At 47.8% G+C, this 26,765-nt stretch overlaps 1 protein-coding gene, 12 non-coding genes and 1 pseudogene across 13 annotated transcripts; all 14 read left to right on the top strand.

The window, feature by feature from the left end:
- Positions 1 to 792: 792 nt before the first annotated feature.
- On the top strand, positions 793 to 911 carry LOC126308390 (5S ribosomal RNA). Its single transcript, XR_007554289.1, has one exon. It is a non-coding gene; the product is annotated as a 5S ribosomal RNA (ribosomal RNA).
- A 1,471-nt stretch (positions 912 to 2,382) lies between these two features.
- LOC126307791 (5S ribosomal RNA) lies at positions 2,383 to 2,501 on the top strand. The gene has a single exon (XR_007553768.1). It is a non-coding gene; the product is annotated as a 5S ribosomal RNA (ribosomal RNA).
- A 1,471-nt stretch (positions 2,502 to 3,972) lies between these two features.
- Positions 3,973 to 4,091, top strand: LOC126308268 (5S ribosomal RNA). The gene has a single exon (XR_007554178.1). It is a non-coding gene; the product is annotated as a 5S ribosomal RNA (ribosomal RNA).
- A 1,471-nt stretch (positions 4,092 to 5,562) lies between these two features.
- LOC126307911 (5S ribosomal RNA) lies at positions 5,563 to 5,680 on the top strand (annotated as a pseudogene).
- An 819-nt stretch (positions 5,681 to 6,499) lies between these two features.
- LOC126307663 (uncharacterized) lies at positions 6,500 to 7,411 on the top strand. The gene has a single exon (XM_049992079.1). It carries the CDS (start codon positions 6,500 to 6,502, stop codon positions 7,409 to 7,411), a length of 912 nt encoding a protein of 303 aa, XP_049848036.1.
- Positions 7,412 to 13,273: 5,862 nt separating this feature from the next.
- On the top strand, positions 13,274 to 13,392 carry LOC126308146 (5S ribosomal RNA). Its single transcript, XR_007554067.1, has one exon. It is a non-coding gene; the product is annotated as a 5S ribosomal RNA (ribosomal RNA).
- Positions 13,393 to 14,863: 1,471 nt separating this feature from the next.
- LOC126307780 (5S ribosomal RNA) lies at positions 14,864 to 14,982 on the top strand. Its single transcript, XR_007553758.1, has one exon. It is a non-coding gene; the product is annotated as a 5S ribosomal RNA (ribosomal RNA).
- Positions 14,983 to 16,453: 1,471 nt separating this feature from the next.
- LOC126308080 (5S ribosomal RNA) lies at positions 16,454 to 16,572 on the top strand. Its single transcript, XR_007554008.1, has one exon. It is a non-coding gene; the product is annotated as a 5S ribosomal RNA (ribosomal RNA).
- Positions 16,573 to 18,043: 1,471 nt separating this feature from the next.
- LOC126307779 (5S ribosomal RNA) lies at positions 18,044 to 18,162 on the top strand. The gene has a single exon (XR_007553757.1). It is a non-coding gene; the product is annotated as a 5S ribosomal RNA (ribosomal RNA).
- A 1,471-nt stretch (positions 18,163 to 19,633) lies between these two features.
- On the top strand, positions 19,634 to 19,752 carry LOC126308079 (5S ribosomal RNA). Its single transcript, XR_007554007.1, has one exon. It is a non-coding gene; the product is annotated as a 5S ribosomal RNA (ribosomal RNA).
- Positions 19,753 to 21,223: 1,471 nt separating this feature from the next.
- On the top strand, positions 21,224 to 21,342 carry LOC126307719 (5S ribosomal RNA). Its single transcript, XR_007553703.1, has one exon. It is a non-coding gene; the product is annotated as a 5S ribosomal RNA (ribosomal RNA).
- A 1,471-nt stretch (positions 21,343 to 22,813) lies between these two features.
- Positions 22,814 to 22,932, top strand: LOC126308077 (5S ribosomal RNA). The gene has a single exon (XR_007554005.1). It is a non-coding gene; the product is annotated as a 5S ribosomal RNA (ribosomal RNA).
- Positions 22,933 to 24,403: 1,471 nt separating this feature from the next.
- Positions 24,404 to 24,522, top strand: LOC126308076 (5S ribosomal RNA). Its single transcript, XR_007554004.1, has one exon. It is a non-coding gene; the product is annotated as a 5S ribosomal RNA (ribosomal RNA).
- Positions 24,523 to 25,993: 1,471 nt separating this feature from the next.
- On the top strand, positions 25,994 to 26,112 carry LOC126308075 (5S ribosomal RNA). Its single transcript, XR_007554003.1, has one exon. It is a non-coding gene; the product is annotated as a 5S ribosomal RNA (ribosomal RNA).
- The last annotated feature ends 653 nt before the right edge of the window (positions 26,113 to 26,765 follow it).

Genomic DNA, 26,765 nt, shown 5'->3' with positions numbered 1-26,765 from the left:
TGTCTTGTGTGCATGTTTTCGCACCTTTCCACGGCACAGCGCAGCACAGAGCGGCACTGGTAGCTCCGAACGCCCGCACACGGCGCCTCGGACTCGCCGGTTCGGGCCGCGCCCATCTCGCAGATGCTTCTCGTACTTGTGCTGTCATATGGACCGCGACCCGAGCGGCAGCGAGCGGCAGTCGAGCAAAGTCGGGACAAGTCGGGACGGAAGGGGACAGCCGAGAATGAACCGTGCAAATTACGCAAATATCTGGAAGCGCGACGAGTGTCAGGCAGGTGAGAACGCTTCCCTCTGTCTTCATTTCTTGCTATCTTGTCACTACCCCTGCCAGCCCTTTTTTCATGCTACCTTTCTCATGTGACAAAGATGCTTCCATACTGATTTTAAACTATCGTAAGATACGATATTAAGGAACTCAGTTTGAAAAGAGTGCGCCAAGGAAGACTTCCAAAGAGTCTCTGGAAATAACAAAACAGTATGAAGTGACAGAAATGTTGTGAAATACGTCAGGGCATATTGTTTTATAGCAGTGCACAACGGCAAATTTGTAAACAAAAATTTACCTTCCATCGCTACAAGAGATGGATACTTTGTCGAACAAACGAATGACAGGCGGTGCAACGAGCAGCTGTGTTGTGCGTCTGACCCACGTGGCGGCGCGCCGCACTGCGCGTCGCCTTCGAGGTGGAAGGACGTGCTTTGCGTCAAATGTGCCACCGAAAACGGCGATTGCGTGTGTTGGGAGGAGAGGCGAAGCCTTCTTCTGCCGTGCGGCTACTGTATAAGGACGCCAACGGCCATACCATGTTGAATACACCGGTTCTCGTCCGATCACCGAAGTTAAGCAACATTGGGCCCGGTTAGTACTTGGATGGGTGACCGCCTGGGAACACCGGGTGCTGTTGGCTCCCTCTCTTCTTTTAAATTTTATGTCACTACACCTGCCAGCCCTCTTTTCATGAAAAACTCTCAGGTGCGACAAAGATGCTTCCACAAGCATTTTAAACTACTGTATTAAACGTAAGATGCGAAATTACAGTAATGAACTCAGTTTGAACAAGAATGCGCGGAGGAAGAGTGCTAGGATCTCGTTGAAAATAACGAAACACTGCGAATCGACAGATGTGCTCTTGAAACGCGTCAGAGAGTACTGTTTTGTAGGAGCGCTAAATTCCAAAAACTAACTACATTAAAGAAAGACCTGTTCCCGTCCGACCACCGAAGAAAAGCAACAACGTCAGTATTCGGATCGGCGACCGCCTGGGAACTCTGGCTGTCTTCATTTCTTGCTTTCTTGTCACTACTCCTGCCAGCCCTTTTTTCATGCTACCTTTCTCATGTGACAAAGATGCTTCCATACTGATTTTAAACTATCGTAAGATACGATATTAAGGAACTCAGTTTGAAAAGAGTGCGCCAAGTAAGACTTCCAAAGAGTCTCTGGAATAATAAAAACAGTATGAAGTGACAGAAAAGTTGTGAAAAACGTCAGGGCATATTGTTTTGTAGCAGTGCACAAGGGCAAATTTGTAAACAAAAATTTACCTTTCGTCGCTACAAGAGATGTATACTTTGCCGAAAAGCCTGTGTCTTGTGTGCATGTTTTCGCACCTTTCCACGGCACAGCGCAGCACAGAGCGGCACTGGTAGCTCCGAACGCCCGCACACGGCGCCTCGGACTCGCCGGTTCGGGCCGCGCCCATCTCGCAGATGCTTCTCGTACTTGTGCTGTCATATGGACCGCGACCCGAGCGGCAGCGAGCGGCAGTCGAGCAAAGTCGGGACAAGTCGGGACGGAAGGGGACAGCCGAGAATGAACCGTGCAAATTACGCAAATATCTGGAAGCGCGACGAGTGTCAGGCAGGTGAGAACGCTTCCCTCTGTCTTCATTTCTTGCTATCTTGTCACTACCCCTGCCAGCCCTTTTTTCATGCTACCTTTCTCATGTGACAAAGATGCTTCCATACTGATTTTAAACTATCGTAAGATACGATATTAAGGAACTCAGTTTGAAAAGAGTGCGCCAAGGAAGACTTCCAAAGAGTCTCTGGAAATAACAAAACAGTATGAAGTGACAGAAATGTTGTGAAATACGTCAGGGCATATTGTTTTATAGCAGTGCACAACGGCAAATTTGTAAACAAAAATTTACCTTCCATCGCTACAAGAGATGGATACTTTGTCGAACAAACGAATGACAGACGGTGCAACGAGCAGCTGTGTTGTGCGTCTGACCCACGTGGCGGCGCGCCGCACTGCGCGTCGCCTTCGAGGTGGAAGGACGTGCTTTGCGTCAAATGTGCCACCGAAAACGGCGATTGCGTGTGTTGGGAGGAGAGGCGAAGCCTTCTTCTGCCGTGCGGCTACTGTATAAGGACGCCAACGGCCATACCATGTTGAATACACCGGTTCTCGTCCGATCACCGAAGTTAAGCAACATTGGGCACGGTTAGTACTTGGATGGGTGACCGCCTGGGAACACCGGGTGCTGTTGGCTCCCTCTCTTCTTTTAAATTTTATGTCACTACACCTGCCAGCCCTCTTTTCATGAAAAACTCTCAGGTGCGACAAAGATGCTTCCACAAGCATTTTAAACTACTGTATTAAACGTAAGATGCGAAATTACAGTAATGAACTCAGTTTGAACAAGAATGCGCGGAGGAAGAGTGCTAGGATCTCGTTGAAAATAACGAAACACTGCGAATCGACAGATGTGCTCTTGAAACGCGTCAGAGAGTACTGTTTTGTAGGAGCGCTAAATTCCAAAAACTAACTACATTAAAGAAAGACCTGTTCCCGTCCGACCACCGAAGAAAAGCAACAACGTCAGTATTCGGATCGGCGACCGCCTGGGAACTCTGGCTGTCTTCATTTCTTGCTTTCTTGTCACTACTCCTGCCAGCCCTTTTTTCATGCTACCTTTCTCATGTGACAAAGATGCTTCCATACTGATTTTAAACTATCGTAAGATACGATATTAAGGAACTCAGTTTGAAAAGAGTGCGCCAAGTAAGACTTCCAAAGAGTCTCTGGAATAATAAAAACAGTATGAAGTGACAGAAAAGTTGTGAAAAACGTCAGGGCATATTGTTTTGTAGCAGTGCACAAGGGCAAATTTGTAAACAAAAATTTACCTTTCGTCGCTACAAGAGATGTATACTTTGCCGAAAAGCCTGTGTCTTGTGTGCATGTTTTCGCACCTTTCCACGGCACAGCGCAGCACAGAGCGGCACTGGTAGCTCCGAACGCCCGCACACGGCGCCTCGGACTCGCCGGTTCGGGCCGCGCCCATCTCGCATATGCTTCTCGTACTTGTGCTGTCATATGGACCGCGACCCGAGCGGCAGCGAGCGGCAGTCGAGCAAAGTCGGGACAAGTCGGGACGGAAGGGGACAGCCGAGAATGAACCGTGCAAATTACGCAAATATCTGGAAGCGCGACGAGTGTCAGGCAGGTGAGAACGCTTCCCTCTGTCTTCATTTCTTGCTATCTTGTCACTACCCCTGCCAGCCCTTTTTTCATGCTACCTTTCTCATGTGACAAAGATGCTTCCATACTGATTTTAAACTATCGTAAGATACGATATTAAGGAACTCAGTTTGAAAAGAGTGCGCCAAGGAAGACTTCCAAAGAGTCTCTGGAAATAACAAAACAGTATGAAGTGACAGAAATGTTGTGAAATACGTCAGGGCATATTGTTTTATAGCAGTGCACAACGGCAAATTTGTAAACAAAAATTTACCTTCCATCGCTACAAGAGATGGATACTTTGTCGAACAAACGAATGACAGGCGGTGCAACGAGCAGCTGTGTTGTGCGTCTGACCCACGTGGCGGCGCGCCGCACTGCGCGTCGCCTTCGAGGTGGAAGGACGTGCTTTGCGTCAAATGTGCCACCGAAAACGGCGATTGCGTGTGTTGGGAGGAGAGGCGAAGCCTTCTTCTGCCGTGCGGCTACTGTATAAGGACGCCAACGGCCATACCATGTTGAATACACCGGTTCTCGTCCGATCACCGAAGTTAAGCAACATTGGGCCCGGTTAGTACTTGGATGGGTGACCGCCTGGGAACACCGGGTGCTGTTGGCTCCCTCTCTTCTTTTAAATTTTATGTCACTACACCTGCCAGCCCTCTTTTCATGAAAAACTCTCAGGTGCGACAAAGATGCTTCCACAAGCATTTTAAACTACTGTATTAAACGTAAGATGCGAAATTACAGTAATGAACTCAGTTTGAACAAGAATGCGCGGAGGAAGAGTGCTAGGATCTCGTTGAAAATAACGAAACACTGCGAATCGACAGATGTGCTCTTGAAACGCGTCAGAGAGTACTGTTTTGTAGGAGCGCTAAATTCCAAAAACTAACTACATTAAAGAAAGACCTGTTCCCGTCCGACCACCGAAGAAAAGCAACAACGTCAGTATTCGGATCGGCGACCGCCTGGGAACTCTGGCTGTCTTCATTTCTTGCTTTCTTGTCACTACTCCTGCCAGCCCTTTTTTCATGCTACCTTTCTCATGTGACAAAGATGCTTCCATACTGATTTTAAACTATCGTAAGATACGATATTAAGGAACTCAGTTTGAAAAGAGTGCGCCAAGTAAGACTTCCAAAGAGTCTCTGGAATAATAAAAACAGTATGAAGTGACAGAAAAGTTGTGAAAAACGTCAGGGCATATTGTTTTGTAGCAGTGCACAAGGGCAAATTTGTAAACAAAAATTTACCTTTCGTCGCTACAAGAGATGTATACTTTGCCGAAAAGCCTGTGTCTTGTGTGCATGTTTTCGCACCTTTCCACGGCACAGCGCAGCACAGAGCGGCACTGGTAGCTCCGAACGCCCGCACACGGCGCCTCGGACTCGCCGGTTCGGGCCGCGCCCATCTCGCAGATGCTTCTCGTACTTGTGCTGTCATATGGACCGCGACCCGAGCGGCAGCGAGCGGCAGTCGAGCAAAGTCGGGACAAGTCGGGACGGAAGGGGACAGCCGAGAATGAACCGTGCAAATTACGCAAATATCTGGAAGCGCGACGAGTGTCAGGCAGGTGAGAACGCTTCCCTCTGTCTTCATTTCTTGCTATCTTGTCACTACCCCTGCCAGCCCTTTTTTCATGCTACCTTTCTCATGTGACAAAGATGCTTCCATACTGATTTTAAACTATCGTAAGATACGATATTAAGGAACTCAGTTTGAAAAGAGTGCGCCAAGGAAGACTTCCAAAGAGTCTCTGGAAATAACAAAACAGTATGAAGTGACAGAAATGTTGTGAAATACGTCAGGGCATATTGTTTTGTAGCAGTGCACAACGGCAAATTTGTAAACAAAAATTTACCTTCCATCGCTACAAGAGATGGATACTTTGTCGAACAAACGAATGACAGGCGGTGCAACGAGCAGCTGTGTTGTGCGTCTGACCCACGTGGCGGCGCGCCGCACTGCGCGTCGCCTTCGAGGTGGAAGGACGTGCTTTGCGTCAAATGTGCCACCGAAAACGGCGATTGCGTGTGTTGGGAGGAGAGGCGAAGCCTTCTTCTGCCGTGCGGCTACTGTATAAGGACGCCAACGGCCATACCATGTTGAATACACCGGTTCTCGTCCGATCACCGAAGTTAAGCAACATCGGGCCCGGTTAGTACTTGGCTGTCTGCCCGCCTGGCAACACCTCGGTGCCGAGCGAGCAGTACTTCCTTGTGCGACTTGGCCGGCGGCGCCTCGCGTGTCGTCTGTCTCCTGCCTCGCGGCTACATTTCATCAAGTCCGTAAGTTATGGCAATGTTGTATGATAATAGTGAAGAACGACAAAATAATGTGCAATGCGAATTCGATAGTTCCGTCGGAAAACCGTCAGCTTTCGAAATTCACCGTTGGATACTTGAGGAATTGTGTTTGTCGACCGATGACGTTCTCGGAGTTCAATTTGATACTTTTATCAATTCCGTGTTTTTGAAGTTGAAAACTCCCGAATTGTGTGATACCGTGGTAAATGTTAATGATGGTATCCGTAAATTTCGACATCTAGACGGTCGCATTAGTAACGTGACTATTTCTCATGGTGGGTTTGGCCTTCGAAATGTTCGTGTGTTCAACTTGCCTTTTGAAATCCGGAATGACACAATATCTCGTCATTTGCGGCCGTACGGGACCGTGCTATCTGTTTTTAAAGAGAAGTGGTCTTCCGCCTATGTTTTTCAGGTCGAAAACGGCGTGAGGAGTGTAAAGATGATAGTACGACAACATATTCCGTCCTTCTTGTTAGTTAACGGTCATCGTGCTTTTATAACCTATAGTGGTCAACCTCAGACGTGTTCCTTTTGCGGTGCTGTTGGTCATTACCGACAAAACTGTCCTAAACGCAGGCAGCCTGTTCAGTTGCCACGTGAGGACGTTTTAAGTGGGCCTAGCTTTGCTTCTGTTGCTGCAACGAGTTTAGGATCCGCCCCCCCCGCACGCGTGCAACTCGCGGCCGCCCCCCCTGTATCGGCCGCCGCTGACGTCATGGACACGTCTGTTCCTGATAGTGACTCTGTTTCTGTTTCTGTTTCTGAACCTCCTGTTGAGCCTTCTTTGCTCGCGGCTGCGACAACTGAATCTGTTTTTGAAAAACCGGTAGTGGACGGAGTCTCACCGCAACCCGTGCCGATGTCGGCAGAAATTGTTCCGCATACTGTCCCTGTTACGGAACCCGACATATCGGCGGTTGCTCCTACTACCGTCCCCGACAGTCTTTCTGCTGCCAGTGCTGTTGTAGAACGTGAAGCTTTTACTGCACCGAAACCGCGTAGGGACCGGAATGTCGCTCGAGCTTCTGGCACCCCACGTTTACGTAGTGCCAGTAGCTCTGCTTCGTTTAATACGCGTGGTTTTTCGGACAAAAATCGGAGTCCGTCTCCGGTGGCGCGTGCTCCTGCCCCCCCTCAGGTTCGGTCGGTCGGGCAACCGACCTCCCGACAACCGGCCGCGCGCGACGGCGTAGACCTCGGCCACCGCCCGTCTCAGGGGGGAGGCAGCAGGCGCCACGCGAAAAAGCAGACCTCTTCCCGCACTCAGCCGGAGGGTGATGTTGTTGCTGCAACGCAGAAACGTGACATCGCGGTGCAACATTTGAAAACCTTCCTGAGCCAACCGACTTCTGATGCCGATTCCGGCATGGCGGTGGATCCGCCTTTGTCTGTGACACCTTCCCCCTTTCCAACCAAAAGAAAGGCCGAAGATTCGCACCTTCGTCGTGCCCCCCCTTCCACCCACGATTTGGTGCCGCCTTTATCTTCGGATGTCGAGATGCCCGCCGTGGAGCATTCCGCCACAGAAGGTGCCATCACAGTTTCTGGGACTCCACCGCCTCCGCCCCCCCTTCCTAGTCAGTCACAGGATTGGTCGGCGGACGTGGAGGCCGGTCGTAACCATTAGTGTGACTCATTGTATGTCCTCCCCCTCCTAGCAAGTTTGTATGTTTTATCTTGTTTTAAGCAAATTTCATGTTTTTCTTTTATTTTCTTGTTTTTTAACTGTGTTATTACGTGTATATGGTTAACGACTGTAGCCAGTGGAACATCTTAACAGTTAATCTTAATAAGTTGCGAAATCCGCAGAAGACTATGATTTTAAAAAATTTCTTGTATGATAATAACTGTCACGTCGCTTTTTTACAGGAGGTGACTTGTGAAGCGCTTTTGTTTTTGCATGATTTTACTGATTTTACTGTGATTGATAATATTGCCCCTGATAACGATACGGGCACTGCAATTTTAGTGCGTTCTGGCTTACCAATATCTAACGTTGACATTTTACCGAACGGTCGCGCTGTTGCTTGTACCATTTTTGGAATTGTGTTTGTAAATGTGTACGCTCCGTCAGGAAATGTTAAACCGGCCAGGGCTGAATTTTATGGTAGAGATTTGTGTCAGCTTCTATCCAGGAATGTCGATACTTTAATCGTTGGGGGTGATTTTAATTGTGTTTTAGACGACAGCGATCAAGAGCCGCGTCCAAACAAATGTCACGAGCTGGGTACTTTAGTCACTAGTTTTCAGCTGCTCGACACGTGGCGTGTTTTACACCCGGATTTCACCTACTTCACCTATTTTTACGGTACCGGGCGTAGCCGCCTCGATCGGATTTATGTGTCTAGGCAGCTGTCTGCCCGTATTTGTAGTGCTGACGTGACTCCTGTCGTATTTTCTGACCACTCCAGTTACTCCTGTCGTCTTTTATTGCCTCGTTTGTGTGTTCCTCGCCGTACCAATTTGTGGAAGTTCAATTGCAGTTTACTCAATGACGACCATTTTGTGACTTGTTTTAACCGTATATGGCAACGGTTGTTGCGGACTCGAGGCGGTCATAGTAGCACCATTGAGTGGTGGGTTGCGATAGTTAAACCGGCGATTAGGAAATTTTTAATTGATTACAGCCGTGAGGCGGCACGCTGGCGTCGGGCAACGGCTCGCTTCCGCCAGGCTTGTTTACGGGACTTAGCGTTGCGGGTGACGTCACAGCCCGAGTTGTTGCCTACTCTGAAGCAATTTCAAGCAAAGCTTTTACTTGACATGCGTGCCGTTAGTGATGGGGTGACCGTCCGAAGTCAGCCTGCGGGACTTGTTACTGGGGAACCTCTGTCCATTTACCATTTACACAGGGAACGCAAACGCCGTGAACGTTTGAAGATTAATGTTTGGCGGCTGCGAAATGGCGATCGAACTTCTGTACAGTCGGAAATTGAAACAGATATTTTTGAACATTTCGCTTCACTTTTCCGTGCTGTTGATGTGGATTCCGACGCGTTGCGAGATTTTTTGCAGACTGTACCCCATGTTTTAACTCGCCCGGACAGGAATCATTTAACTGACGCCTTTACGTCTGATGAAGTTCTCGATGCCGTTCGGCGGAGTCCCAACGGGAAGTCTCCAGGCCCAGATGGGATTCCTGCGGAATTTTATTTGAAATTTTTTCATCTTTTTAGTGAGATTTTAGTAGATTTGGTAAATGATATTCGAAATGGTGTGACTGTACCAGCTGCCTTTGTGGAGGGGGTTGTGACGCTCGTTCCCAAATCCAATGCTGTGCCAAATATCGACGCTGTCCGTCCGATTACTTTATTAAATGTTGACTACAAGATCGTCACGCGCTGCGTCGCTCAGCGACTTAAAAACATTTTGCCGGCGGTACTTAGTCCTCAGCAAACGTGTGCGGTGCGCGATCGGAATATCTTTGACGCTATCCTTGCTTACAGGGACTGCATTGGTTATGTAAAAAGTGCTCGGCTTCGGACTGCGGCGATTTTATTAGTTGATTTTAAGAATGCCTTTGACCGTATTAGTCATTTTTATTTGCGTCAGGTTTTGGTACGCATGGGGTTTGGTTATAAATTTACCAAATTAGTGACGCATCTGTTGCAAAATGCTACGTCACGCATCTGTGTTAATGGTCGTCTTACTCCTGCTTTTCGTGTAGGTCGCTCCGTGCGGCAAGGGTGTCCGCTTTCCATGGCGCTTTTTGCCATTGCGCTGGATCCCCTCCTCCGCTATATCGGTCAGGAATGTCGCGGCATTCAGATGGGGACTACCAGATTGGTTTGTAAAGCATACGCTGATGACCTTGGCGTATTTATTGAGCATTTAGACGATGTTGACGGGTTGCAAGTCGTTCTGCACAACTTTGAACAAGCTACGGGGGCGATTGTCAATACACAGAAAACTGTTCTTTTACCGCTCACCGCCCGCGCACGTACCCTTCGTAGGGACTGGTTCTGTGTACAGCAGCAGCATAAAGTTCTTGGAGTCCTTTTATCCTCGAATCCACAGCAGATGGAAGCATTAAATTGGCGGCCTACGCTGCATCGGATTCGTGCTGTTGTCAAGATCCATGCGGTCCGAAATTTGGCCCTTCGGGAAAAGGTGCATTTAATTAATAATAACTTCTTGGCAAGGGCGTGGTACCTTGCGCAGGTTCTCCCGGTACCCAAGCAATTGGGGCGCGCCATCACACAGGCGATTTACTGGTTTTTATGGAGGGGGGAGATTTTTAAGGTGTCACATGCTGTCTGTACCTTGGGCCTGTCCGACGGCGGTTTGGGACTTGTCGATTTTTCAGCCAAATGTGCGGCTCTCCTTTGGAAGAGAATTACCGCTGTTATGCAGAAGGCACCTTGCAGTCCCACCGCGGTTGTTTTTAATCGTTATCGTCCTCATTCTGAAGTGGCACCTGTTTCTGTGTCGCACATCCCGTTTTATCTTTCTTACGTGCGCCGCTACTATTTCGATAATAGTTACCTGATACTTCGTGACATCTCCGCCCACACGGTTAGCGCTGTCTGCGATGCTATACGCGGACCTCCTATTCGTTGCAAGTGGGAGTATCGATTGCCACGCTGCAACTGGGTGGCAGTGTGGCAAAACCTCGCCAACAAAGTCCTCCCGGCTTCCGTACACGCTGCATGGTACAAGGTGGTGCATCGCACCATCCCCACCAACTCCAAACTTCATTCCATCAACCTTATCCCATCTGGAGTGTGTGACGTGTGTACTGTCGACGATACTCTTGAACACCGCTTTGCGTGTGACCGCTTCCGCCGTGTTTGGGACGTCGCCAGGGATATGATTCGCCTGATTCAGCGGGTGGACGCTCGAACCGTTACTGTGGATGATGTATTAATTCCGCAGTGTGTCGTCTACCCCACCACCAAGCGAAATGCCACGGTGTGGATCTTTGGCCATACAGTTTTTGCTATTTTCTCTTTAAAGTTGTGTACCGATTTGGACTTCCTTACCTTTTTATGGACCCAACATTCTCAGATTCAGACATCGCCACATTATCGGCAAAATTTTGCAAATTTTTTGCAGGTCGCACTGGCGCATGCTTTTGCGCGTATGTCGGTACCTGCATAACATGGATGTTATTGTCTCGTATTTTCAAATTGCCTTAAGCGACACAATATGAATAAATGCGACTTTCTCTATGTTTTCTGGAACGAAAATTGCCGAAAATTGACTATCGAACGACATCAGAAGTCTTTTCAGTTTTTTCTGGACGTTATTGCCAAACTTCTTGTTTGGCATGAGTGTCGGTATTATTAGTTTCCTTTTTCTTTTTTCTTTTTTTTTTTTCCCCGTATGTGGCGTGACGAGATTCTTTACTGATGTTTCAGTTCTAGTTTCTAGTGGTGACTGTTTGCGTTATTTTTTTTTCCTTTTTTCTTTTTTCATTTCTTTTATTGTCGAGCGCTCCCACTTCTCGTCACGTGTCTGCGCTCGGCAGTTTTGGAACCTTTAGTCGGTGTGGGATTTCACACCGGGATTACCGGCGCTTTAAAATAGCGTTTTGTTTCATGTTGTTTTTACTATACCTAGGCTGTTGCGATTTCTCTTTTTTTCATACATGAAATATTGTTTTGTTTTACGGTCGATATGAGTGATGACGAGTGTGGGGGCGACACTGTGGCCAGGCCTCAGACTAATTGACCCCTGCCCTCATTGCCGCCGCCTGCCAGCCACGCTCGATGCTCGACCGACAATGACTTTCCTTTTCCGGTGGATGCGTCGTCCTGGTAAAATAAAAAAAATAAAAAAAAAGGTGCTGTTGGCTCCCTGTCTTCTTTTAAATTTTATGTCACTACACCTGCCAGCCCTCTTTTCATACAAACTCTCAGGTGCGACAAAGATGCTTCCACAAGCATTTTAAACTACTGTATTAAACGTAAGATGCGAAATTACAGTAATGAACTCAGTTTGTACAAGAATGCGCGGAGGAAGAGTGCTAGGAACTCGTTGAAAATAACGAAACAAAAAAAAAAGGTGCTGTTGGCTCCCTCTCTTCTTTTAAATTTTATGTCACTACACCTGCCAGCCCTCTTTTCATGAAAAACTCTCAGGTGCGACAAAGATGCTTCCACAAGCATTTTAAACTACTGTATTAAACGTAAGATGCGAAATTACAGTAATGAACTCAGTTTGAACAAGAATGCGCGGAGGAAGAGTGCTAGGATCTCGTTGAAAATAACGAAACACTGCGAATCGACAGATGTGCTCTTGAAACGCGTCAGAGAGTACTGTTTTGTAGGAGCGCTAAATTCCAAAAACTAACTACATTAAAGAAAGACCTGTTCCCGTCCGACCACCGAAGAAAAGCAACAACGTCAGTATTCGGATCGGCGACCGCCTGGGAACTCTGGCTGTCTTCATTTCTTGCTTTCTTGTCACTACTCCTGCCAGCCCTTTTTTCATGCTACCTTTCTCATGTGACAAAGATGCTTCCATACTGATTTTAAACTATCGTAAGATACGATATTAAGGAACTCAGTTTGAAAAGAGTGCGCCAAGTAAGACTTCCAAAGAGTCTCTGGAATAATAAAAACAGTATGAAGTGACAGAAAAGTTGTGAAAAACGTCAGGGCATATTGTTTTGTAGCAGTGCACAAGGGCAAATTTGTAAACAAAAATTTACCTTTCGTCGCTACAAGAGATGTATACTTTGCCGAAAAGCCTGTGTCTTGTGTGCATGTTTTCGCACCTTTCCACGGCACAGCGCAGCACAGAGCGGCACTGGTAGCTCCGAACGCCCGCACACGGCGCCTCGGACTCGCCGGTTCGGGCCGCGCCCATCTCGCAGATGCTTCTCGTACTTGTGCTGTCATATGGACCGCGACCCGAGCGGCAGCGAGCGGCAGTCGAGCAGAGTCGGGACAAGTCGGGACGGAAGGGGACAGCCGAGAATGAACCGTGCAAATTACGCAAATATCTGGAAGCGCGACGAGTGTCAGGCAGGTGAGAACGCTTCCCTCTGTCTTCATTTCTTGCTATCTTGTCACTACCCCTGCCAGCCCTTTTTTCATGCTACCTTTCTCATGTGACAAAGATGCTTCCATACTGATTTTAAACTATCGTAAGATACGATATTAAGGAACTCAGTTTGAAAAGAGTGCGCCAAGGAAGACTTCCAAAGAGTCTCTGGAAATAACAAAACAGTATGAAGTGACAGAAATGTTGTGAAATACGTCAGGGCATATTGTTTTGTAGCAGTGCACAACGGCAAATTTGTAAACAAAAATTTACCTTCCATCGCTACAAGAGATGGATACTTTGTCGAACAAACGAATGACAGGCGGTGCAACGAGCAGCTGTGTTGTGCGTCTGACCCACGTGGCGGCGCGCCGCACTGCGCGTCGCCTTCGAGGTGGAAGGACGTGCTTTGCGTCAAATGTGCCACCGAAAACGGCGATTGCGTGTGTTGGGAGGAGAGGCGAAGCCTTCTTCTGCCGTGCGACTACTGTATAAGGACGCCAACGGCCATACCATGTTGAATACACCGGTTCTCGTCCGATCACCGAAGTTAAGCAACATTGGGCCCGGTTAGTACTTGGATGGGTGACCGCCTGGGAACACCGGGTGCTGTTGGCTCCCTCTCTTCTTTTAAATTTTATGTCACTACACCTGCCAGCCCTCTTTTCATGAAAAACTCTCAGGTGCGACAAAGATGCTTCCACAAGCATTTTAAATTACTGTATTAAACGTAAGATGCGAAATTACAGTAATGAACTCAGTTTGAACAAGAATGCGCGGAGGAAGAGTGCTAGGATCTCGTTGAAAAAAACGAAACACTGCGAATCGACAGATGTGCTCTTGAAACGCGTCAGAGAGTACTGTTTTGTAGGAGCGCTAAATTCCAAAAACTAACTACATTAAAGAAAGACCTGTTCCCGTCCGACCACCGAAGAAAAGCAACAACGTCAGTATTCGGATCGGCGACCGCCTGGGAACTCTGGCTGTCTTCATTTCTTGCTTTCTTGTCACTACTCCCGCCAGCCCTTTTTTCATGCTACCTTTCTCATGTGACAAAGATGCTTCCATACTGATTTTAAACTATCGTAAGATACGATATTAAGGAACTCAGTTTGAAAAGAGTGCGCCAAGTAAGACTTCCAAAGAGTCTCTGGAATAATAAAAACAGTATGAAGTGACAGAAAAGTTGTGAAAAACGTCAGGGCATATTGTTTTGTAGCAGTGCACAAGGGCAAATTTGTAAACAAAAATTTACCTTTCGTCGCTACAAGAGATGTATACTTTGCCGAAAAGCCTGTGTCTTGTGTGCATGTTTTCGCACCTTTCCACGGCACAGCGCAGCACAGAGCGGCACTGGTAGCTCCGAACGCCCGCACACGGCGCCTCGGACTCGCCGGTTCGGGCCGCGCCCATCTCGCAGATGCTTCTCGTACTTGTGCTGTCATATGGACCGCGACCCGAGCGGCAGCGAGCGGCAGTCGAGCAAAGTCGGGACAAGTCGGGACGGAAGGGGGCAGCCGAGAATGAACCGTGCAAATTACGCAAATATCTGGAAGCGCGACGAGTGTCAGGCAGGTGAGAACGCTTCCCTCTGTCTTCATTTCTTGCTATCTTGTCACTACCCCTGCCAGCCCTTTTTTCATGCTACCTTTCTCATGTGACAAAGATGCTTCCATACTGATTTTAAACTATCGTAAGATACGATATTAAGGAACTCAGTTTGAAAAGAGTGCGCCAAGGAAGACTTCCAAAGAGTCTCTGGAAATAACAAAACAGTATGAAGTGACAGAAATGTTGTGAAATACGTCAGGGCATATTGTTTTGTAGCAGTGCACAACGGCAAATTTGTAAACAAAAATTTACCTTCCATCGCTACAAGAGATGGATACTTTGTCGAACAAACGAATGACAGGCGGTGCAACGAGCAGCTGTGTTGTGCGTCTGACCCACGTGGCGTTGCGCCGGACTGCGCGTCGCCTTCGAGGTGGAAGGACGTGCTTTGCGTCAAATGTGCCACCGAAAACGGCGATTGCGTGTGTTGGGAGGAGAGGCGAAGCCTTCTTCTGCCGTGCGGCTACTGTATAAGGACGCCAACGGCCATACCATGTTGAATACACCGGTTCTCGTCCGATCACCGAAGGTAAGCAACATCGGGCCCGGTTAGTACTTGGATGGGTGACCGCCTGGGAACACCGGGTGCTGTTGGCTCCCTCTCTTCTTTTAAATTTTATGTCACTACACCTGCCAGCCCTCTTTTCATGAAAAACTCTCAGGTGCGACAAAGATGCTTCCACAAGCATTTTAAACTACTGTATTAAACGTAAGATGCGAAATTACAGTAATGAACTCAGTTTGAACAAGAATGCGCGGAGGAAGAGTGCTAGGATCTCGTTGAAAATAACGAAACACTGCGAATCGACAGATGTGCTCTTGAAACGCGTCAGAGAGTACTGTTTTGTAGGAGCGCTAAATTCCAAAAACTAACTACATTAAAGAAAGACCTGTTCCCGTCCGACCACCGAAGAAAAGCAACAACGTCAGTATTCGGATCGGCGACCGCCTGGGAACTCTGGCTGTCTTCATTTCTTGCTTTCTTGTCACTACTCCTGCCAGCCCTTTTTTCATGCTACCTTTCTCATGTGACAAAGATGCTTCCATACTGATTTTAAACTATCGTAAGATACGATATTAAGGAACTCAGTTTGAAAAGAGTGCGCCAAGTAAGACTTCCAAAGAGTCTCTGGAATAATAAAAACAGTATGAAGTGACAGAAAAGTTGTGAAAAACGTCAGGGCATATTGTTTTGTAGCAGTGCACAAGGGCAAATTTGTAAACAAAAATTTACCTTTCGTCGCTACAAGAGATGTATACTTTGCCGAAAAGCCTGTGTCTTGTGTGCATGTTTCCGCACCTTTCCACGGCACAGCGCAGCAAAGAGCGGCACTGGTAGCTCCGAACGCCCGCACACGGCGCCTCGGACTCGCCGGTTCGGGCCGCGCCCATCTCGCAGATGCTTCTCGTACTTGTGCTGTCATATGGACCGCGACCCGAGCGGCAGCGAGCGGCAGTCGAGCAAAGTCGGGACAAGTCGGGACGGAAGGGGGCAGCCGAGAATGAACCGTGCAAATTACGCAAATATCTGGAAGCGCGACGAGTGTCAGGCAGGTGAGAACGCTTCCCTCTGTCTTCATTTCTTGCTATCTTGTCACTACCCCTGCCAGCCCTTTTTTCATGCTACCTTTCTCATGTGACAAAGATGCTTCCATACTGATTTTAAACTATCGTAAGATACGATATTAAGGAACTCAGTTTGAAAAGAGTGCGCCAAGGAAGACTTCCAAAGAGTCTCTGGAAATAACAAAACAGTATGAAGTGACAGAAATGTTGTGAAATACGTCAGGGCATATTGTTTTGTAGCAGTGCACAACGGCAAATTTGTAAACAAAAATTTACCTTCCATCGCTACAAGAGATGGATACTTTGTCGAACAAACGAATGACAGGCGGTGCAACGAGCAGCTGTGTTGTGCGTCTGACCCACGTGGCGTTGCGCCGGACTGCGCGTCGCCTTCGAGGTGGAAGGACGTGCTTTGCGTCAAATGTGCCACCGAAAACGGCGATTGCGTGTGTTGGGAGGAGAGGCGAAGCCTTCTTCTGCCGTGCGGCTACTGTATAAGGACGCCAACGGCCATACCATGTTGAATACACCGGTTCTCGTCCGATCACCGAAGTTAAGCAACATCGGGCCCGGTTAGTACTTGGATGGGTGACCGCCTGGGAACACCGGGTGCTGTTGGCTCCCTCTCTTCTTTTAAATTTTATGTCACTACACCTGCCAGCCCTCTTTTCATGAAAAACACTCAGGTGCGACAAAGATGCTTCCACAAGCATTTTAAACTACTGTATTAAACGTAAGATGCGAAATTACAGTAATGAACTCAGTTTGAACAAGAATGCGCGGAGGAAGAGTGCTAGGATCTCGTTGAAAATAACGAAACACTGCGAATCGACAGATGTGCTCTTGAAACGCGTCAGAGAGTACTGTTTTGTAGGAGCGCTAAATTCCAAAAACTAACTACATTAAAGAAAGACCTGTTCCCGTCCGACCACCGAAGAAAAGCAACAACGTCAGTATTCGGATCGGCGACCGCCTGGGAACTCTGGCTGTCTTCATTTCTTGCTTTCTTGTCACTACTCCTGCCAGCCCTTTTTTCATGCTACCTTTCTCATGTGACAAAGATGCTTCCATACTGATTTTAAACTATCGTAAGATACGATATTAAGGAACTCAGTTTGAAAAGAGTGCGCCAAGTAAGACTTCCAAAGAGTCTCTGGAATAATAAAAACAGTATGAAGTGACAGAAATGTTGTGAAAAACGTCAGGGCATATTGTTTTGTAGCAGTGCACAAGGGCAAATTTGTAAACAAAAATTTACCTTTCGTCGCTACAAGAGATGTATACTTTGCCGAAAAGCCTGTGTCTTGTGTGCATGTTTTCGCACCTTTCCACGGCACAGCGCAGCACAGAGCGGCACTGGTAGCTCCGAACGCCCGCACACGGCGCCTCGGACTCGCCGGTTCGGGCCGCGCCCATCTCGCAGATGCTTCTCGTACTTGTGCTGTCATATGGACCGCGACCCGAGCGGCAGCGAGCGGCAGTCGAGCAAAGTCGGGACAAGTCGGGACGGAAGGGGGCAGCCGAGAATGAACCGTGCAAATTACGCAAATATCTGGAAGCGCGACGAGTGTCAGGCAGGTGAGAACGCTTCCCTCTGTCTTCATTTCTTGCTATCTTGTCACTACCCCTGCCAGCCCTTTTTTCATGCTACCTTTCTCATGTGACAAAGATGCTTCCATACTGATTTTAAACTATCGTAAGATACGATATTAAGGAACTCAGTTTGAAAAGAGTGCGCCAAGGAAGACTTCCAAAGAGTCTCTGGAAATAACAAAACAGTATGAAGTGACAGAAATGTTGTGAAATACGTCAGGGCATATTGTTTTGTAGCAGTGCACAACGGCAAATTTGTAAACAAAAATTTACCTTCCATCGCTACAAGAGATGGATACTTTGTCGAACAAACGAATGACAGGCGGTGCAACGAGCAGCTGTGTTGTGCGTCTGACCCACGTGGCGTTGCGCCGGACTGCGCGTCGCCTTCGAGGTGGAAGGACGTGCTTTGCGTCAAATGTGCCACCGAAAACGGCGATTGCGTGTGTTGGGAGGAGAGGCGAAGCCTTCTTCTGCCGTGCGGCTACTGTATAAGGACGCCAACGGCCATACCATGTTGAATACACCGGTTCTCGTCCGATCACCGAAGGTAAGCAACATCGGGCCCGGTTAGTACTTGGATGGGTGACCGCCTGGGAACACCGGGTGCTGTTGGCTCCCTCTCTTCTTTTAAATTTTATGTCACTACACCTGCCAGCCCTCTTTTCATGAAAAACTCTCAGGTGCGACAAAGATGCTTCCACAAGCATTTTAAACTACTGTATTAAACGTAAGATGCGAAATTACAGTAATGAACTCAGTTTGAACAAGAATGCGCGGAGGAAGAGTGCTAGGATCTCGTTGAAAATAACGAAACACTGCGAATCGACAGATGTGCTCTTGAAACGCGTCAGAGAGTACTGTTTTGTAGGAGCGCTAAATTCCAAAAACTAACTACATTAAAGAAAGACCTGTTCCCGTCCGACCACCGAAGAAAAGCAACAACGTCAGTATTCGGATCGGCGACCGCCTGGGAACTCTGGCTGTCTTCATTTCTTGCTTTCTTGTCACTACTCCTGCCAGCCCTTTTTTCATGCTACCTTTCTCATGTGACAAAGATGCTTCCATACTGATTTTAAACTATCGTAAGATACGATATTAAGGAACTCAGTTTGAAAAGAGTGCGCCAAGTAAGACTTCCAAAGAGTCTCTGGAATAATAAAAACAGTATGAAGTGACAGAAAAGTTGTGAAAAACGTCAGGGCATATTGTTTTGTAGCAGTGCACAAGGGCAAATTTGTAAACAAAAATTTACCTTTCGTCGCTACAAGAGATGTATACTTTGCCGAAAAGCCTGTGTCTTGTGTGCATGTTTCCGCACCTTTCCACGGCACAGCGCAGCAAAGAGCGGCACTGGTAGCTCCGAACGCCCGCACACGGCGCCTCGGACTCGCCGGTTCGGGCCGCGCCCATCTCGCAGATGCTTCTCGTACTTGTGCTGTCATATGGACCGCGACCCGAGCGGCAGCGAGCGGCAGTCGAGCAAAGTCGGGACAAGTCGGGACGGAAGGGGGCAGCCGAGAATGAACCGTGCAAATTACGCAAATATCTGGAAGCGCGACGAGTGTCAGGCAGGTGAGAACGCTTCCCTCTGTCTTCATTTCTTGCTATCTTGTCACTACCCCTGCCAGCCCTTTTTTCATGCTACCTTTCTCATGTGACAAAGATGCTTCCATACTGATTTTAAACTATCGTAAGATACGATATTAAGGAACTCAGTTTGAAAAGAGTGCGCCAAGGAAGACTTCCAAAGAGTCTCTGGAAATAACAAAACAGTATGAAGTGACAGAAATGTTGTGAAATACGTCAGGGCATATTGTTTTGTAGCAGTGCACAACGGCAAATTTGTAAACAAAAATTTACCTTCCATCGCTACAAGAGATGGATACTTTGTCGAACAAACGAATGACAGGCGGTGCAACGAGCAGCTGTGTTGTGCGTCTGACCCACGTGGCGTTGCGCCGGACTGCGCGTCGCCTTCGAGGTGGAAGGACGTGCTTTGCGTCAAATGTGCCACCGAAAACGGCGATTGCGTGTGTTGGGAGGAGAGGCGAAGCCTTCTTCTGCCGTGCGGCTACTGTATAAGGACGCCAACGGCCATACCATGTTGAATACACCGGTTCTCGTCCGATCACCGAAGTTAAGCAACATCGGGCCCGGTTAGTACTTGGATGGGTGACCGCCTGGGAACACCGGGTGCTGTTGGCTCCCTCTCTTCTTTTAAATTTTATGTCACTACACCTGCCAGCCCTCTTTTCATGAAAAACACTCAGGTGCGACAAAGATGCTTCCACAAGCATTTTAAACTACTGTATTAAACGTAAGATGCGAAATTACAGTAATGAACTCAGTTTGAACAAGAATGCGCGGAGGAAGAGTGCTAGGATCTCGTTGAAAATAACGAAACACTGCGAATCGACAGATGTGCTCTTGAAACGCGTCAGAGAGTACTGTTTTGTAGGAGCGCTAAATTCCAAAAACTAACTACATTAAAGAAAGACCTGTTCCCGTCCGACCACCGAAGAAAAGCAACAACGTCAGTATTCGGATCGGCGACCGCCTGGGAACTCTGGCTGTCTTCATTTCTTGCTTTCTTGTCACTACTCCTGCCAGCCCTTTTTTCATGCTACCTTTCTCATGTGACAAAGATGCTTCCATACTGATTTTAAACTATCGTAAGATACGATATTAAGGAACTCAGTTTGAAAAGAGTGCGCCAAGTAAGACTTCCAAAGAGTCTCTGGAATAATAAAAACAGTATGAAGTGACAGAAATGTTGTGAAAAACGTCAGGGCATATTGTTTTGTAGCAGTGCACAAGGGCAAATTTGTAAACAAAAATTTACCTTTCGTCGCTACAAGAGATGTATACTTTGCCGAAAAGCCTGTGTCTTGTGTGCATGTTTTCGCACCTTTCCACGGCACAGCGCAGCACAGAGCGGCACTGGTAGCTCCGAACGCCCGCACACGGCGCCTCGGACTCGCCGGTTCGGGCCGCGCCCATCTCGCAGATGCTTCTCGTACTTGTGCTGTCATATGGACCGCGACCCGAGCGGCAGCGAGCGGCAGTCGAGCAAAGTCGGGACAAGTCGGGACGGAAGGGGGCAGCCGAGAATGAACCGTGCAAATTACGCAAATATCTGGAAGCGCGACGAGTGTCAGGCAGGTGAGAACGCTTCCCTCTGTCTTCATTTCTTGCTATCTTGTCACTACCCCTGCCAGCCCTTTTTTCATGCTACCTTTCTCATGTGACAAAGATGCTTCCATACTGATTTTAAACTATCGTAAGATACGATATTAAGGAACTCAGTTTGAAAAGAGTGCGCCAAGGAAGACTTCCAAAGAGTCTCTGGAAATAACAAAACAGTATGAAGTGACAGAAATGTTGTGAAATACGTCAGGGCATATTGTTTTGTAGCAGTGCACAACGGCAAATTTGTAAACAAAAATTTACCTTCCATCGCTACAAGAGATGGATACTTTGTCGAACAAACGAATGACAGGCGGTGCAACGAGCAGCTGTGTTGTGCGTCTGACCCACGTGGCGGCGCGCCGCACTGCGCGTCGCCTTCGAGGTGGAAGGACGTGCTTTGCGTCAAATGTGCCACCGAAAACGGCGATTGCGTGTGTTGGGAGGAGAGGCGAAGCCTTCTTCTGCCGTGCGGCTACTGTATAAGGACGCCAACGGCCATACCATGTTGAATACACCGGTTCTCGTCCGATCGCCGAAGTTAAGCAACATCGGGCCCGGTTAGTACTTGGATGGGTGACCGCCTGGGAACACCGGGTGCTGTTGGCTCCCTCTCTTCTTTTAAATTTTATGTCACTACACCTGCCAGCCCTCTTTTCATGAAAAACTCTCAGGTGCGACAAAGATGCTTCCACAAGCATTTTAAACTACTGTATTAAACGTAAGATGCGAAATTACAGTAATGAACTCAGTTTGAACAAGAATGCGCGGAGGAAGAGTGCTAGGATCTCGTTGAAAATAACGAAACACTGCGAATCGACAGATGTGCTCTTGAAACGCGTCAGAGAGTACTGTTTTGTAGGAGCGCTAAATTCCAAAAACTAACTACATTAAAGAAAGACCTGTTCCCGTCCGACCACCGAAGAAAAGCAACAACGTCAGTATTCGGATCGGCGACCGCCTGGGAACTCTGGCTGCCTTCATTTCTTGCTTTCTTGTCACTACTCCTGCCAGCCCATTTTTCATGCTACCTTTCTCATGTGACAAAGATGCTTCCATACTGATTTTAAACTATCGTAAGATACGATATTAAGGAACTCAGTTTGAAAAGAGTGCGCCAAGTAAGACTTCCAAAGAGTCTCTGGAATAATAAAAACAGTATGAAGTGACAGAAAAGTTGTGAAAAACGTCAGGGCATATTGTTTTGTAGCAGTGCACAAGGGCAAATTTGTAAACAAAAATTTACCTTTCGTCGCTACAAGAGATGTATACTTTGCCGAAAAGCCTGTGTCTTGTGTGCATGTTTTCGCACCTTTCCACGGCACAGCGCAGCACAGAGCGGCACTGGTAGCTCCGAACGCCCGCACACGGCGCCTCGGACTCGCCGGTTCGGGCCGCGCCCATCTCGCAGATGCTTCTCGTACTTGTGCTGTCATATGGACCGCGACCCGAGCGGCAGCGAGCGGCAGTCGAGCAAAGTCGGGACAAGTCGGGACGGAAGGGGACAGCCGAGAATGAACCGTGCAAATTACGCAAATATCTGGAAGCGCGACGAGTGTCAGGCAGGTGAGAACGCTTCCCTCTGTCTTCATTTCTTGCTATCTTGTCACTACCCCTGCCAGCCCTTTTTTCATGCTACCTTTCTCATGTGACAAAGATGCTTCCATACTGATTTTAAACTATCGTAAGATACGATATTAAGGAACTCAGTTTGAAAAGAGTGCGCCAAGGAAGACTTCCAAAGAGTCTCTGGAAATAACAAAACAGTATGAAGTGACAGAAATGTTGTGAAATACGTCAGGGCATATTGTTTTGTAGCAGTGCACAACGGCAAATTTGTAAACAAAAATTTACCTTCCATCGCTACAAGAGATGGATACTTTGTCGAACAAACGAATGACAGGCGGTGCAACGAGCAGCTGTGTTGTGCGTCTGACCCACGTGGCGGCGCGCCGCACTGCGCGTCGCCTTCGAGGTGGAAGGACGTGCTTTGCGTCAAATGTGCCACCGAAGACGGCGATTGCGTGTGTTGGGAGGAGAGGCGAAGCCTTCTTCTGCCGTGCGGCTACTGTATAAGGACGCCAACGGCCATACCATGTTGAATACACCGGTTCTCGTCCGATCACCGAAGTTAAGCAACATCGGGCCCGGTTAGTACTTGGATGGGTGACCGCCTGGGAACACCGGGTGCTGTTGGCTCCCTCTCTTCTTTTAAATTTTATGTCACTACACCTGCCAGCCCTCTTTTCATGAAAAACTCTCAGGTGCGACAAAGATGCTTCCACAAGCATTTTAAACTACTGTATTAAACGTAAGATGCGAAATTACAGTAATGAACTCAGTTTGAACAAGAATGCGCGGAGGAAGAGTGCTAGGATCTCGTTGAAAATAACGAAACACTGCGAATCGACAGATGTGCTCTTGAAACGCGTCAGAGAGTACTGTTTTGTAGGAGCGCTAAATTCCAAAAACTAACTACATTAAAGAAAGACCTGTTCCCGTCCGACCACCGAAGAAAAGCAACAACGTCAGTATTCGGATCGGCGACCGCCTGGGAACTCTGGCTGCCTTCATTTCTTGCTTTCTTGTCACTACTCCTGCCAGCCCATTTTTCATGCTACCTTTCTCATGTGACAAAGATGCTTCCATACTGATTTTAAACTATCGTAAGATACGATATTAAGGAACTCAGTTTGAAAAGAGTGCGCCAAGTAAGACTTCCAAAGAGTCTCTGGAATAATAAAAACAGTATGAAGTGACAGAAAAGTTGTGAAAAACGTCAGGGCATATTGTTTTGTAGCAGTGCACAAGGGCAAATTTGTAAACAAAAATTTACCTTTCGTCGCTACAAGAGATGTATACTTTGCCGAAAAGCCTGTGTCTTGTGTGCATGTTTTCGCACCTTTCCACGGCACAGCGCAGCACAGAGCGGCACTGGTAGCTCCGAACGCCCGCACACGGCGCCTCGGACTCGCCGGTTCGGGCCGCGCCCATCTCGCAGATGCTTCTCGTACTTGTGCTGTCATATGGACCGCGACCCGAGCGGCAGCGAGCGGCAGTCGAGCAAAGTCGGGACAAGTCGGGACGGAAGGGGACAGCCGAGAATGAACCGTGCAAATTACGCAAATATCTGGAAGCGCGACGAGTGTCAGGCAGGTGAGAACGCTTCCCTCTGTCTTCATTTCTTGCTATCTTGTCACTACCCCTGCCAGCCCTTTTTTCATGCTACCTTTCTCATGTGACAAAGATGCTTCCATACTGATTTTAAACTATCGTAAGATACGATATTAAGGAACTCAGTTTGAAAAGAGTGCGCCAAGGAAGACTTCCAAAGAGTCTCTGGAAATAACAAAACAGTATGAAGTGACAGAAATGTTGTGAAATACGTCAGGGCATATTGTTTTGTAGCAGTGCACAACGGCAAATTTGTAAACAAAAATTTACCTTCCATCGCTACAAGAGATGGATACTTTGTCGAACAAACGAATGACAGGCGGTGCAACGAGCAGCTGTGTTGTGCGTCTGACCCACGTGGCGGCGCGCCGCACTGCGCGTCGCCTTCGAGGTGGAAGGACGTGCTTTGCGTCAAATGTGCCACCGAAAACGGCGATTGCGTGTGTTGGGAGGAGAGCCGAAGCCTTCTTCTGCCGTGCGGCTACTGTATAAGGACGCCAACGGCCATACCATGTTGAATACACCGGTTCTCGTCCGATCACCGAAGTTAAGCAACATCGGGCCCGGTTAGTACTTGGATGGGTGACCGCCTGGGAACACCGGGTGCTGTTGGCTCCCTCTCTTCTTTTAAATTTTATGTCACTGCACCTGCCAGCCCTCTTTTCATGAAAAACTCTCAGGTGCGACAAAGATGCTTCCACAAGCATTTTAAACTACTGTATTAAACGTAAGATGCGAAATTACAGTAATGAACTCAGTTTGAACAAGAATGCGCGGAGGAAGAGTGCTAGGATCTCGTTGAAAATAACGAAACACTGCGAATCGACAGATGTGCTCTTGAAACGCGTCAGAGAGTACTGTTTTGTAGGAGCGCTAAATTCCAAAAACTAACTACATTAAAGAAAGACCTGTTCCCGTCCGACCACCGAAGAAAAGCAACAACGTCAGTATTCGGATCGGCGACCGCCTGGGAACTCTGGCTGTCTTCATTTCTTGCTTTCTTGTCACTACTCCTGCCAGCCCTTTTTTCATGCTACCTTTCTCATGTGACAAAGATGCTTCCATACTGATTTTAAACTATCGTAAGATACGATATTAAGGAACTCAGTTTGAAAAGAGTGCGCCAAGTAAGACTTCCAAAGAGTCTCTGGAATAATAAAAACAGTATGAAGTGACAGAAATGTTGTGAAAAACGTCAGGGCATATTGTTTTGTAGCAGTGCACAAGGGCAAATTTGTAAACAAAAATTTACCTTTCGTCGCTACAAGAGATGTATACTTTGCCGAAAAGCCTGTGTCTTGTGTGCATGTTTTCGCACCTTTCCACGGCACAGCGCAGCACAGAGCGGCACTGGTAGCTCCGAACGCCCGCACACGGCGCCTCGGACTCGCCGGTTCGGGCCGCGCCCATCTCGCAGATGCTTCTCGTACTTGTGCTGTCATATGGACCGCGACCCGAGCGGCAGCGAGCGGCAGTCGAGCAAAGTCGGGACAAGTCGGGACGGAAGGGGACAGCCGAGAATGAACCGTGCAAATTACGCTAATATCTGGAAGCGCGACGAGTGTCAGGCAGGTGAGAACGCTTCCCTCTGTCTTCATTTCTTGCTATCTTGTCACTACCCCTGCCAGCCCTTTTTTCATGCTACCTTTCTCATGTGACAAAGATGCTTCCATACTGATTTTAAACTATCGTAAGATACGATATTAAGGAACTCAGTTTGAAAAGAGTGCGCCAAGGAAGACTTCCAAAGAGTCTCTGGAAATAACAAAACAGTATGAAGTGACAGAAATGTTGTGAAATACGTCAGGGCATATTGTTTTGTAGCAGTGCACAACGGCAAATTTGTAAACAAAAATTTACCTTCCATCGCTACAAGAGATGGATACTTTGTCGAACAAACGAATGACAGGCGGTGCAACGAGCAGCTGTGTTGTGCGTCTGACCCACGTGGCGGCGCGCCGCACTGCGCGTCGCCTTCGAGGTGGAAGGACGTGCTTTGCGTCAAATGTGCCACCGAAAACGGCGATTGCGTGTGTTGGGAGGAGAGGCGAAGCCTTCTTCTGCCGTGCGGCTACTGTATAAGGACGCCAACGGCCATACCATGTTGAATACACCGGTTCTCGTCCGATCACCGAAGTTAAGCAACATCGGGCCCGGTTAGTACTTGGATGGGTGACCGCCTGGGAACACCGGGTGCTGTTGGCTCCCTCTCTTCTTTTAAATTTTATGTCACTACACCTGCCAGCCCTCTTTTCATGAAAAACTCTCAGGTGCGACAAAGATGCTTCCACAAGCATTTTAAACTACTGTATTAAACGTAAGATGCGAAATTACAGTAATGAACTCAGTTTGAACAAGAATGCGCGGAGGAAGAGTGCTAGGATCTCGTTGAAAATAACGAAACACTGCGAATCGACAGATGTGCTCTTGAAACGCGTCAGAGAGTACTGTTTTGTAGGAGCGCTAAATTCCAAAAACTAACTACATTAAAGAAAGACCTGTTCCCGTCCGACCACCGAAGAAAAGCAACAACGTCAGTATTCGGATCGGCGACCGCCTGGGAACTCTGGCTGTCTTCATTTCTTGCTTTCTTGTCACTACTCCTGCCAGCCCTTTTTTCATGCTACCTTTCTCATGTGACAAAGATGCTTCCATACTGATTTTAAACTATCGTAAGATACGATATTAAGGAACTCAGTTTGAAAAGAGTGCGCCAAGTAAGACTTCCAAAGAGTCTCTGGAATAATAAAAACAGTATGAAGTGACAGAAAAGTTGTGAAAAACGTCAGGGCATATTGTTTTGTAGCAGTGCACAAGGGCAAATTTGTAAACAAAAATTTACCTTTCGTCGCTACAAG

This window comes from Schistocerca gregaria, unplaced genomic scaffold, assembly GCF_023897955.1.
Source record: "Schistocerca gregaria isolate iqSchGreg1 unplaced genomic scaffold, iqSchGreg1.2 ptg000355l, whole genome shotgun sequence".
Classification (NCBI taxonomy): domain Eukaryota; kingdom Metazoa; phylum Arthropoda; class Insecta; order Orthoptera; family Acrididae; genus Schistocerca; species Schistocerca gregaria.
Note: the sequence above shows the minus strand (reverse complement) of the source record. Positions and strands in the feature narration are given on the sequence as shown.